Source organism: Schistocerca cancellata, chromosome 7 (assembly GCF_023864275.1).
Source record: "Schistocerca cancellata isolate TAMUIC-IGC-003103 chromosome 7, iqSchCanc2.1, whole genome shotgun sequence".
In the NCBI taxonomy this organism is placed as follows: Eukaryota; Metazoa; Arthropoda; class Insecta; order Orthoptera; family Acrididae; genus Schistocerca; species Schistocerca cancellata.
In genome coordinates this window covers 450,177,747-450,191,512 of record NC_064632.1, presented here as the reverse complement: position 1 = coordinate 450,191,512, position 13,766 = coordinate 450,177,747, and the positions used below count along the sequence as shown (strand labels likewise).

Here is a 13,766-nt window from a genome sequence, read left to right as displayed (position 1 = left end):
TGGAGATAGAGAGAGATGGTTGTCTGCCATTTTTAGACATCTTGGTGCGACGGAAGAGTGATGGCACACTTGGTCACTCGGTGTACCGAAAGCCCACTCATACAGACCTGTATCTACAAGCTACTAGTTGCCACCATCCAGCACAAACAATGGGCGTTCTCAAAACCTTGGTCCACCGTGCCCATACTATCTCTGACGCCGACAGTCTTCAAGTGGGACTGGAACACCTGCAAAAAGTATTTTTGAAGAATGGCTTTTCACCTAGGCAAGTGAACAGAGTGATGAAGACCTACAAACGACGGAACAAGGAAGAGGAAGAGGCCTTCAGGTCGACTGTTTATCTACCATTTATTGGGAATATTTCTTCACAGATAGGCAGAATATTGAGAAAGTATCAAGTGAGAGTCATCTTTCGCCCTCCTTCCAAAATTTCATCACTGGTGGGATCCGTTAAAGACGACCTGGGCCTGTGTAAACTAGCTGTTTACAAAATTCCGTGTGAATGCGGCAAATCATATATAGGGCAAACAACACGAACTGTGTAGGAACACATTGTGGAACACCAACGGCATACTCGCCTTCTCCAACCCACCGAGTCCGCAATCGCCGAACATTGTATTTCCACAGACCATTCCATGAATTACGACGACACAAAAATTTTGGCCCATACCTCAAACTTTTGGAGCTCGATTATCAATGAATCTGTGGAAATAAGATTGTCTGACAACGAGACTCTCATCAATCGAGATACCAGTTATCAGCTGAACTCTGCTTGGAATCCTGTTATAGAGAAACTTTGTAGTCAACGTAGTTATCTGCATAAAGATGGAAATGGACCTGACACCGATACGCCAGGCTATCGCAGTGGAGGGCGCGAGGCGCAGCACACGGAGCCATTATGAATGCGCACGCTGAGCAGCGCATGCGCAATGTCCCTCAGAAGGATTTAAATAGTGGAGCTCAGTGCGTACTCGCCAGTACTACTACAGTGGCAATCACTTGAAGATGGCCAGAAGACTCTGCGCCGAAATATCGTGGCAGGAAGTTACTGATATCCGGCAGTTCTCCCGTGTTTTTATGGAACAATCAGTACGCCTGGAAAGCTTTAAACATCAATTCCATGGTTAACCATCTGCAGGAATGATGAGTTCTGAAAACTTGGTGACAATGTTGAAAAATAATGTCTTTTTTGCTGTTATAATAAATAAGAAAAATATTATACAGACTTACCCTTACAATATGCAGCCTCACTACGTGTAGCTTTATATGACACAGTACATTCAGCTTGACGGTGAACATTAGAGTATGAAGTATAGTGAGAGGTGAATTTGAGAGTAAAAAAATTCATATTCAGGGATTCTACGAGGGTTGTTTTTTAAGTAAGGGCCGTTTTTATTTTTAAAAAAAGATACAAATACTTCTGTAAAAAAACTTTTATTTTCTGATTCTACACACTTTTACCTATTTTTCTACGTAGTTGCCTTGTTTATTTAAGCACTTGTCATACAGTACAACTAAGTTTTTAGTTCCCTCTTCAAAGAATTCGGCCGCCTGCTCCGACAGCCAAGAGTTCACAGCCGCTTTCACTTCATCATCGTCATTGAAGCGCTGCCCGACAAGATGGTGTTTCAGGTACCGGAAAAGGTGAAAATCGCTAGGAGCAAGGTCGGGGCTGTATGGTGCATGGTCCAAAACTTCCCAGCCAAAAGAATCAATCAAATCCCGAGTCTTTTGAGAGGTGTGAGGCCTAGCATTATCGTGCAGGAGCAAAACTCCTTTTGTCAGCATGCCGCGCCTTTTGTTTTGAAATGCTCTGCGGAGCTTCTTTAGAGTTGCACAGTAGGCATCTGAGTTGATTGTCATTCCTCGTGTCATAAAGTCCACTAGCAAAACACCGCGCCGGTCCCAGAACACAGTTGTCATAATCTTGCGCTTTGACAGCGTCTGTTTGGCTTTGACCTGGACGGGTAAGGTTGTGTGTCACCATTCCATCGATTGTCACTTGCTTTCGGGAGTGATATGGGATACCCATGTTTCATCTCCAGTGACAGTTTGACTCAACATGTCATCCCCTTCTTCCTCGTAACGAATCAAAAAGTCCAATGAAGTGGCAAATCTCTTCCCTTTGTGGTCCTCTGTGAGGAGTCTGGGTACCCACTAAGAACACAGTTTCTTAAAGTTTAGGTTTTCAAACACAATTTTGTACAAAAGCGATCTTGAAACTTGTGGAAATTCCAAAGAAAGAGTGGAAATTGTGAATCTTCTGTCCTCACGAAACTTTGTTTCAACTGCAGCCATCAAATCATCAGTGATCACAGAGGGCCGGCCTGAGCGTTCTTCGTCTTGGACGTTTTGACGGCCATTTTTAAACTCTCTAATCCATTGATGCACTTTACCTTCACTCATTGCATTCAAGCCATAAACTTCTGTTAACTGACGATGAATTTCTGCAGCTGATAGGCTTCTTGTGGTCAAAAAACGTATCACTGATCGTATCTCACATGCGGCGGGTGATTCAATAATCGTAAACATTATAAAGTAGCACAGCGATGCGTACATGTCAGCTACAGAGCTGCAACTTGCATCAGTGTGAACGGGAAGGGTGCCGGCAAGTGGCGCGGTGGCTTGTTGCGGCGTCCGCGCGAACTACGGGACTATACGCGCGAACGGCCCTTACTTAAAAAACAACCCTCGTACATTTTCTTCACATGTGCTCTTGGATAAGTTTCATACAAAGTTTCTAGATGAGGATTCAAGACCAATGGGCCGGGGAGAGTAGTTTAGGGCATGATGATGTGGATACATTAAACAAGGAAGTTGTTGAATAGGAGCAATAATTAAGTGTACAAGTATAGTGAAGAAATGCAGAAAATAAAGATAAGTTGCATTTATGTTCATTAATAAAAATGAATGAGATGCATGTGGGATGCCAGGTAGGTGAAAGCAAGGTGAGCAGTTAGTCTTATATATTGAAATAGGCTTTGATAGAGAACTTGTTCTGCTTTTTCAATTTCCTTCCTCTTTGACCCATAGAATCCTATTTTGTCTAAAATGTCTAAGTGTCTACTTATTTTCTTTACATTTAAGGTCATTATCTGTTCTTAATAGAGCCTATATTATGTTTCTACTTTTCAAAATGTATGCTTGAAACATTTTTATAACTTGGGTAGGAATATTCTTGAAGTTCTGTCTATCTGGCCTAAATATTTTGTCTCATATTCATGGTGTGAAACTTCATAAATTCCTGAAAGTTTTTATGTGTTCTCTTTCTTCAGTAATTTGTTGTATTTTTGTAAATTCATAAAACTGCAACCAGTCACTTTTTTGAATAGTTATTTATTATTCAGTGAACCGGTTTTCAAACCTTTTCAGGTTCATCTTTATATGGTTTTCGGAAGTTACAGATCTATTTGTAGCATAATGCACATTTGCATTGTGATAGGAAAACTTTGCCAGCATCCAGCATGTATGTAACATGTGTATAACACATGCTGTATGCACGGCAGCATGCAGCATATGTATAACATGTGTGGAACACATGCTGGATGCTGGCAAAGTTTTGCTATCATATGTGTATAGCACATGCTGGATGCTGGCAAAGCTTCACTATCACAGTGTAAATACATACTATTACGTAAAAGTGAGTGATGTGATGTACCAGCTAGCCATCAAAATTGAAGCAGAGAGCTGGACAGTAATAGAAAAAAGCTGCCCATGCTGTTGCAAGCCAGCACCCAGCATTATGCTAGAAATAGATATGTAACTTCCAAGCCAGCCGTTGTGACCGAGTGGCTCTAGGTTTCAGTCAGGAACCACGCTGCTGATACAGTCGCAGATTCGAATTCTGCCTTGGGCATGGATGTGTGTGCTGTCCTTAGGTTAGTTAGGTTTAAGTAGTTCTAAGTCTATGGGACTGATGACCTCAGATGTTAAGTCCCATAGTGCTCAGAGCCATTTGAACCTTTTTTTAATTTTTTTTTTATTTTTTATTTTATTTTATTTTATTTTATTTTTTTTTAACTTCCAAAAACTGTCTAAAGATGTACCTGAAAAGGTTCGGAAACCGGTTCATGGAATAGTAAATAACTATTCAAGAAAGTGACTGGTTGCAGTTGTATGTATTTACATTCAATTAACAGTCATGGGTTCTAAAATATCTGTAATGGATAAGCTTCATCAGTAGTATTTTTTTTTTCTAATGTTGTCTTTACGGAGATGATTTTTATATTATTCTTTCAAAACTTTGTGTTAGATTTTTTCAAATTTCCTAGTATATATTTCATGCTGATAAAGTCTACTGTGGTGTGTGGATCCTGAGTTGCAATTTCTTTTTAATTATTACAAATGTCAAAACTTAAAAACTGTACTAAAATTTCTTAAGTTTTTAATGAATTGCTCAAAAAGTCATATTATGTTACTCCAATAAACACAACTATGAAATCTGCCAAAGTAGCTATTCCTTTTATTAATACAGATGTATGTATAGACAAGGAGAGGATTTTGTTCTGTTTATGGTTGAAATGGCTCTGAGCACTATGGGACTTAACATCTGAGGTCATCACTCCTATAGAACTTAGAACTACTTAAACCTAACTAACGTAAGGACATCACACACATCCATGCCTGAGGCAGGATTCGAACCTGTGACCGCAGCAGTCGCACGGTTCTGGACTGAAGCACCTAGAACCACTTGGCCACCGTGGCTGGCTTCTGTTTATAATACCTTGATCTCTAGATGCTGTTGCGTTTCCTTCAGCATTATTGCTGACAAAACAGAAACCACTTAAAGAATATGCCTTTAGGTATAATTTTATCATTTTTGTTATTACATAGGTGTATTTTTTTTAAATTCAAGAATGATTCATTGTTTTCTCTTTTTAAAATCTAACAGAACATAATCTATCACATAATCTCTCTCATCTTTCCCAAATGTTTTGTCATAGCCGAATAAGAAAAATATGTCATTCCACAAATGCAATAAAATGTTTGTATTTTTCTTTACTTGGATAGAATTTTTCTTTTACAGTGGCATTTACCTACACACTAGCCAGTATTGTTGTGCACACAGTGTTGACATGGAACAGCCTGCTGTCGAGCACTTTACATGACCATAGCACTCTAGTTTGAAATGTATCTCATTGAAAGGAAGTAATTCTGTTTGTGATTTATGAAATGAAAAGCTTCTTACAACTGAGAAATAATTGAAGACTTGTGACTGAACTTTGTGGAACATGACTAAATTGACTCAGAAGAAATCAGGTTGATTTGGAGACAAGACACAAAAGCGCTATATGTTATAGCCTATGTATTGTTTTTCCCTTTTAAATATATATAAATGGGAAAGATTTTTAACAAAAATCTCAAAAAGTCCTTGACCTTACTTCAGAGTTTTACATGATTTTATATTAAATATTCAGGTGTGCATAGCCTACATATGAAGAGGAAACATTTTCAGAAAAAATCCTGAAGTTGTTGCCTGATTTACTTCAAACTTTTGCACACTGCTCTTAAAAAAATTTGGTCAGATATAGGCTTTATATTTCTTTAAACAACTGTGAGAAGGTTTTCTGTTAAAACTTACTGTGAGTAAGCAAAAGCTGTGTGGAAGTTTTCTGTTAAAACCTACTACGAGAAAGCAAAAGCTGTGCTGTAAAAATGCATGGTTTCATTTCCATTATTGCAGTCTATTTCAACTGTGATACCTTAAATTGAATGGATAAATCGGTTGGGTTCATTGGTACTTGGGGTATGCAGGAGACCTCTGAGGATAGTAGCTTGAGTGATATTATTTTAAGGAGTTTTAATCTGCGAACACAGAGCATTACAATGTTTCAGACGATTCAGCCTGTGCAGCAGCATTGTGATTATAAGCCAATAAGTCATAAACACAGCTTTCATATGGTATGGGTTTTCTGTTAACACTGACTATGAGGAAGAAAACAAAACAGCACATTGTTCTGCATACAATTTTTTAAAAATTATATATATGGAGAAACAGTATATGGGATAAACAATTTGTCTAATGGTTTGAATGCCCAGCTATTATAATTAAAACTGACTACAAGAAAGAAAACAAAAGTGCACATTTTCACAGCATAGCATCTTCTTTCACGCATTTGGTTTTAACAGAAAATCTGTAAATAGTTATTAAAAAAAGTATAGCCTATGTTTGTCTGAATGTTTATTAGAGTATTGTGTAAAAATTTAAAGCAAATCGCTCAAGGAACTTTTGATATGTTTTTCATTTATGTCATGTAGTATTTATTATAAGTTCAAGTTTCAAGCCATTGTAGCTAGGAAAACTGGAATGAGATGTTGAAATTTGCATCCTAATTCAATTGCCAAGGATACTCAAGATTAGGTCATATATCTGATTCCCATAGATATTTAGCAATTGTGAAGCATTGCTGGGTTTGCTAGTGTATTATGAAGGTGAAACATATTACTTTAGCAGTCTTTGTTCCACTAACTTTGCCAGCCGCGGTGGTCTAGCGGTTCTAGGCGCGCAGTCTGGAAACGCGCAACTGCTACGGTCGCAGGTTCGAATCCTGCCTCGGGCATGGATGTGTGTGATGTCCTTAGGTTAGTTAGGTTTAAGTAGTTCTAAGTTCTAGGGGACTGATGACCACACATGTTAAGTCCCATAGTGCTCAGAGCCATTTGAACCATTTTTTTCCACTAAATTTTGTTTAATTTTTGCCATTGTCTAGGCAATGGAAGCTCAAGTGGATGCCGGTAGAGCTCGTTCAATCGGGCTGTCAAACTTCAACTCTAGCCAAATCAAACGCATCTGGCAGGCTGCCCGCATCAAGCCAGCCAATCTGCAGGTGGAGCTGCACATCTACTTCCAGCAGAGGGAGTTGGCTGCCTTTTGCAAAGCACTCGATGTGACAGTCTGTGCATATGCTCCCTTGGGCTCTCCACAGTTGTCCAACGTAGTACGTGCAAGAGGAGGCGATGTTAACAAGTAAGCTTAAACAGTAGTTTATTACAGATGTAACCAGTGTCACTTTTGGGAGTTGGACTGTAATTCAGGGTGAAAGGATATCAATAATGAGATTTTCTGATGCCATTAACATCCCCAACAAAAGTGAGGACGAGTTTTAGGATGTATTAAATGGAATAAATAGTCCCAGTGGAGCTCTCACTATGGACTGAGACTAAAACAAAGAAAGACGCAGGTAATGGCAAGCAGTAAAATTGAGATTAGCAATAAACGTAACATCAATATTGGTGACCATAAAGTACACAAAGTGAAGGAATTCTAAGACCTTGGGAGCAAAGTAACACATGATGGGTGAAACAAGGACATAAAAATTACTCTAGCACAGGCAAAGAGGGCTTTCCTCACTAAAAGAAATCAAATAGTGTCAAACATAGGTCTTAATGTGAGGAATAATTTTCTGAGAATGTATGTTTAGAGCACACCAATGTATTGTGGCAAAACATGGACTGTGGTAACACTGTAAAAGGACAGAATCAAATCAGTTGAGATGTGATGCTTTACAAGTATATTGAAAATGTGGTGGACTGATGAGATGAGAAATGAGGAGGGTCTCTACAAAATCAGTGAGTAGTAGAATGTGTGGAAAACATGGACAAGAAGGAGGTAAAACATGGACAAGAAGAAGGTATGGGATGGTAGGAGATGTGTTAAGGCATCAGGGAATTACTTCCATGGTGCTAGATGAAGCTGTAGAGACTAAGAACTGCAGAGAAAGACAGAGATTTGAATGTTTCCAACAAATAATCAAGGATGTTGGGTGCAAGTATTACTCTGATATGATGTGCTTCTCACAGGTGAGGAATTCATAGCTGTCTGCATCAAACCAATCAAAGACTCGTGTAGTGAAAGATGGAAATGGTAGTGATACTTCAGATGTGGCAGATGTTTGTCTGTGATGCTGAAGTTGAATTATCCAAGCGTTGGCTTATGATGCAAATTATTAAGTAATTCAGTTTGAAACATGTTAAAATAAGAATAATAAATGAAAAGTAGTAAATTCAAGTGAACAGTTGATGCAGGCAACAACAAAGCTTTAAACTGTATTTACTGATTTATTCAATCAGACTAAGCTTTGAAACATAAATGGTGGTCCCACAGGGTAGTATTTAAATATGCATCAAAGTTAATAATGACTCTCCAGTGCAGTAAAATTTGCACAAATGCATAAAGTGAAGTAGCAGAATCACCTTGGCCAACTAAACATTGTTGGACTGTAAAACAGAGTCCCTGAGACAAGGTCCCACATCACCTGAAAAATTTATAATTGCCAGAAAAAGTTAAAGTATCTGTAGCCACTTGCCACTCAGAACTCAAGACTTTACGTACATCTGACACATTAAGAATCTTACCATGTCTACTCACAATGAGTCTCTCCACAGTGTGTCTAGCGTGTCTTTTCAAGTGCTCCAATAATCCTACCTCATTCCCCAGAGCCAGTGAGAACGTTTGAGCACGAAACTGCTCACATCAGTGAAAATGTGTGTTTCCCTACTGTTGCTCCACAGTTTTACTTAAAATCTAGTACATGGAATGCCATTTGATTATTAACCCAATGTACAAATTATATATACATGTATGTTTTAAGTGATAACTTATTATTTTACGATTCTGTTGATACCAAACACTACATACTATTCATAAAAACTTATACACAAATATTTTGTAAAGTTAACTTGCACATTCACATTATAACAAATGAAAATGATAAAAACATTCACGATATATAAGTAAATGATCTTAGCCTGATCTATTGAAGTGTCTTCTCTTACTCAACCTACTTATATCATCACAACATATGGACACTTTGCTGTCTTTAAATTACAGTTGATCTTAATGCTGGCCAGACTGACTATTCATTAAGTAAATTAAATATTGATTATCAGTCTTGACAAATAGAAAATGGTAATGTATAGTACATTAGGAGATTTGCCCTCGCGTATTCATGTACTGTGCAACTATGATGTATTCGATGATCTGACATGTGTCATTAATAAAGGTAGAAAATTGATAGTGCCTCAATAAATAAAATAGGTGTAAATGTGGGGCATAGGGGAATGATAGCTGTTGTGCCAGGGTTTCATCTCATACCTTGTTTATTAATAAAGTCCTGTAGTTTTTTTTAGATAAATACAATATTAATATTGCAATAGATGTATCTCAGTGCTGTGATTGTGCTGGTTTGTTTGTATTTGTGCTATGAATAACCATCAAATTATTGCAGAATTAAGAATATTTGGATATCACATTTATCAATGATTGGCTAAAACTGGCATTATACACTTTTCCTACATTGTCCCTTTCTTGCTGCCAGCCAGGAGTTCACCCTGGCTGCCAGCTTCCATGGGAAAAACAGCCATTTACATGCTTCTGGCTGTCCCTCTGATGGCAAGCATGAGGCAGTCCTCAAAGCCCCCCCCCCCCCCCCCCCCTCCCCATCCCTTTCCATTGCTGCTCGCACTGGTCAAACTCAGCCTAAATCTTGCCTTCAACATCTTAAACTTTAAGGTAGCTGAATTCTCACCAGCATATTGGTCATCTTACAGGATAACAGCAACTTCTTCACACATTGCTACATTTGTATCAAAAGTTGGCACAGTGGCACATGCTCATAGGTATTACCACTGCATAACTGCCATCTGCCAAGTTTAATGCCCTCTGTCAAGTATTGCTTCATCTGAGGCATGGAGGCACTTGTGTCATGGTTCAAAATACTAAAATAAACTGTCACTAGATGCGGTGTAAGGCGTTTCAATCTTTCTGGAGATATTAAAAGAAATCACTGGGTCCCATCACTTATTAAGGTGAAAGCCAACACTACAGTTAATAAAATCTTCTGAAATAAAATTAAAAACTGAAATAACAGTGTATTAATGGCACACTTTACCCATTATTGTGCTAGCAGTGAGTATACGAATGTAAACATTAATAATTTTGTGACATTACATAAACCCCGTCCTCACCTCACTAGCTGAACAATCACAGGTAAGAAAGTCTGTTTATAATAGTAACTATATTTAAATATACTGATCCAACAATTTTTGGTACAGGAATGATATCACTTGGCAGTCTCATCTGACGTTCTAGCACTTATTTACGTTATTGTCAAAATTTTTAGCTATTGACCCTCTTTTTTACAGTATCTGATTGAACTCATGTACACTTGAAAAATAAATTCAGGCTTCTGTATTTATACAATCGTTTAGGCAGGTAACTCATAAGCAACACTGTGTACAACTAGCTAAGTTCTCCAGCCTTCATAACAATATAACTGCTGCTGCTGTGCAAGCAGCATTTGTTCCTCCTTAATTTTTTCTTTTTTTTTTCCAGTCTGTCTCGCATATGAAAGCATCCACTATTTTGACAATGCACGGTTCACATATATAACAATACTTAACAAAACATAGTGAAACTTTGACTTACATCACAATTTCAGTGTGATTACACTGTTCACAAACAAGATTGATTATTTAGCTTTATATACATACAGGTTTATACCCCTCAGAGACCCTGTGAAATACACCAAGTACAGCAAGAACGCTTCTTTAGCAAGTGTTTCATCAAATTAATCTTTGTTCATAGCTGTAATAGATAATCTTCTAGCAGATTCCTCACCAATTAAAAAATATTATATTATGTAGAACTGTCACCAATGTTGTTTATGGTGTGCCAACTTCCCATAGAAAGTGTCTCCAGGATACATCTATGAACCAGCCTGAGTAGAAAGTATATCCTTTCATTTACTTAACAGCCTTACAAAGGGGTGTGTTGCACTCTCAGATGGATGGACTAAAATATGCATTTCTGTTTGTATCATATGTCACTGATCATTTCATAAGAGCAAGATATAGCTTCCATTCATTTTTCAACTATGTAAAGTTTGTTGTGCTCCTTCACAATACTAGTTCAAGATTTAAACTTTCTGGGCTAGAACAGTAATCAAAAGACCTCATGTTCTATGCTTTAGGTATTGTTTAACATAGTTTTTGTTAATTATTTTGGAAAATACTATGGGTATTCTCTCAGGAAATTGGGAGGTCATTTTGGCTGCTCACAGGACAAAATATCAAAATAAAACTACATTTCACGTTCAACAGGGAACTCTCTTTCTTGAGTAGCCCATACCCATTAAGATACTTATGCCCTCTTATTAAAGAGACCTTTGGAGAAAAGGAAACCACTTGCATGAATATCAAGAGCTCAGATGGAAACCCAGTTCTAAGCAAAGAAGGGAAAGCAGAAAGGTGGAAGGAGTATATAGAGGGTCTATACAAGGGCGATGTTCTTGAGGACAATATTATGGAAAGGGAAGAGGATATTGATGAAGATTAAATGGGAGATATGATACTGCGTGAAGAGTTTGACAGAGCACTGAAAGACCTAAGGTGAAACAAGGCTCTGGGAGTAGACAACATTCCATTAGGAGAGCCAGCCCCGACAAAACTCTACCATCTGGTGAGCAAGATGTATGAGACAGGCGAAATACCCTCAGACTTTAAGAAGAATATAGTAATTCCAATCCCAAAGAAAGCAGGTGTTGACAGATGTGAAAATTACCGAACTATCAATTTAATAAGCCACGGTTGCAAAATACTAACTCGAATTCTTTACAGACAAATGGAAAAACTGGTAGAAGCTGACCTCGGGGAAGATCAGTTTGGATTCTGTAGAAATGTTGTAACACGTGAGGCAATACTGACCCTATGACTTATCTTAGAAAACAGATTAAGGAAAGGCAAACCTACGTTTCTAGCATTTGTAAACTTAGAGAAAGCTTTTGACAATGTTGACTGGAATACTCTCTTTCAAATTCTGAAGGTGACAGGGGTAAAATACAGGGAGCGAAAGGCTATTTACAATTTGTACAGAAACCAGATCGCAGTTATAAGAGTCGAGGGACATGAAAGGGAAGCAGTGGTTGGGAAGGGAGTGAGACAGGGTTGTAGCCTATCCCTAATGTTATTCAATCTGTATGCTGAGCAAGCAGTAAAGAAAACATAAGAAAAATTCGGAGTAGGAATTAAAATCCATGGAGTAAAAATAAAAACTTTTTGAGTTTCGCTGATGAAATTGTAATTCTGTCAGACACAGCAAAGGACCTGGAAGAGCAGAAGAGCAGCTGAATGGAATGGACAGCGTCTTGAAAGGAGGATATAAGATGAACACCAACAAAAGCAAAATGAGGATAATGGAATGTAGTCGAATGGAATGTAGTCGAATTAAATCGCGTGATGCTGAGGGTATTAGAGTAGGAAATGAGACGCTTAAAGTAGTAAATGAGTTTTGCTATTTGGGGAGCAAAATAACTGATGATGGTTGAAGTAGAGAGGATATAAAATGTAGACTGGCAATGGCAAGGAAATTGTTTCTGTAGAAGAGAAATTTGTTAACATCGAGTATAGATTTAAGTGTCAGAAAGTCTTTTCTGAAAGTATTTGTATGGAGTGTAGCCATTTATGCAAGTGTAATGTGGACTATAAATAGTTTAGACAAGAAGAGAATAGAAGCTTTCGAAATGTGGTGCTACAGAAGAATGCTGAAGATTAGATGGGACAGAATTTTGGACAGCCAGTGCACTTTTGACACAGCGCAGTGAGCCTTGAGCAGCCGCTGGTGAAGTATCAGTGCAGCAGTAGTGCAGCAGCAGTGCAGTAGCGAGTCGCATATTTAGCTGTCATATTTGTTTTGTAGTTTGATTCTTAATTTGTTTCCGAGCATTGTGCACTTGCATATTTAATTACATAAAATCCTTGCATATTCTCGTGGTTGAGAAGAGTAATATTGCTTATTGATAGCTGTAAAGTATAAATTCACAGAGTTGTTAGTCAGTTGTTTGTTTTGGACAGCCAGTGCGCTTTTGACACAGCACAGTGAGCCTTGAGTACCACTGGTGAAGTATCAGTGCAGCAGTAGTGCAGCAGCAGTGCAATAGGGAGTCACATATTTAGCTTTCATATTTGTTTTGTAGTTTGATTCTTAATTTCTTTCTGAGCATTGTGCACTTGCATATTTAATTACATAAAATCCTTGCGTATTCTCATATTTTAGAGGAGTTATATTGCTTATTGATAGCTGTAAAGTATAAATTCGCAGAGTCATTAGTCAGTTGTTTGTTTTGGACAGCCAGTGCTTTCTGTTTATTTTGTAGAGTCAGTTAGCAGCAGACAGAGGTCAGTGCAGTTTCATCTGTGCTTGCAGCATGATGCGTGCAAGCAGCAGTAGTAGAAACTAGTCATATATTCAGTTTTTCATATTAGTTCCACAGGTTTAATTCAAATTACTTTGTGTGTTTGTGTGCTTGCGTGGTGCAATTTTTTGGATATTTGCATACTTTCGAATTAGAAAGGGGTAGTATCAAATTTTAATAATGGAGAGTGTAACATCGCATAGTCGGTTGTCATTTGTACCAAGACAGGGGTAGGATTGCAGTGTAATATCTGTATAGCGGCGTAGTCGTGGTCATTTGATCGCTTAGTTCGTAAGTAATTGTTCATATGTCGCAGCTCAATCTGGCGCTGGTGACGCAACTGTGCGGTCGCATATTGCTGTTTTATTTGTCGCAACTATATATGTCCAGATATTAGCAGTAGGATGTGTGTGTGTGTGTGTGTGTGTGTGTGTGTGTGTGTGTGTGGCGGCACCTACTAGTGTACCCGGTGCATTGGGGCCGCCCTCACCTCAGGGTGAGTGGCGGACTGCAACGCGTTCACGTCACTCGAGGCAGAGGGTCAATGTGGAGGCTGGCCTCGCCTGTTCATCCTGT

The 13,766-nt window shown here is 38.4% G+C and overlaps 1 protein-coding gene across 9 annotated transcripts in view; it reads left to right on the top strand.

Annotated features, from left to right (window-relative positions):
* The window catches only part of LOC126092469 (1,5-anhydro-D-fructose reductase-like), a 142,498-nt gene that overhangs the window by 82,568 nt on the left and 46,164 nt on the right, over nt 1-13,766 (top strand). For all 9 annotated transcript variants that reach the window (XM_049908077.1, XM_049908080.1, XM_049908078.1 and 6 more), the window contains exon 5: nt 6,711-6,967. In XM_049908077.1, the coding sequence (XP_049764034.1) occupies nt 6,711-6,967 (257 nt within the window). The remainder of the gene's footprint in view (nt 1-6,710; nt 6,968-13,766) is intronic.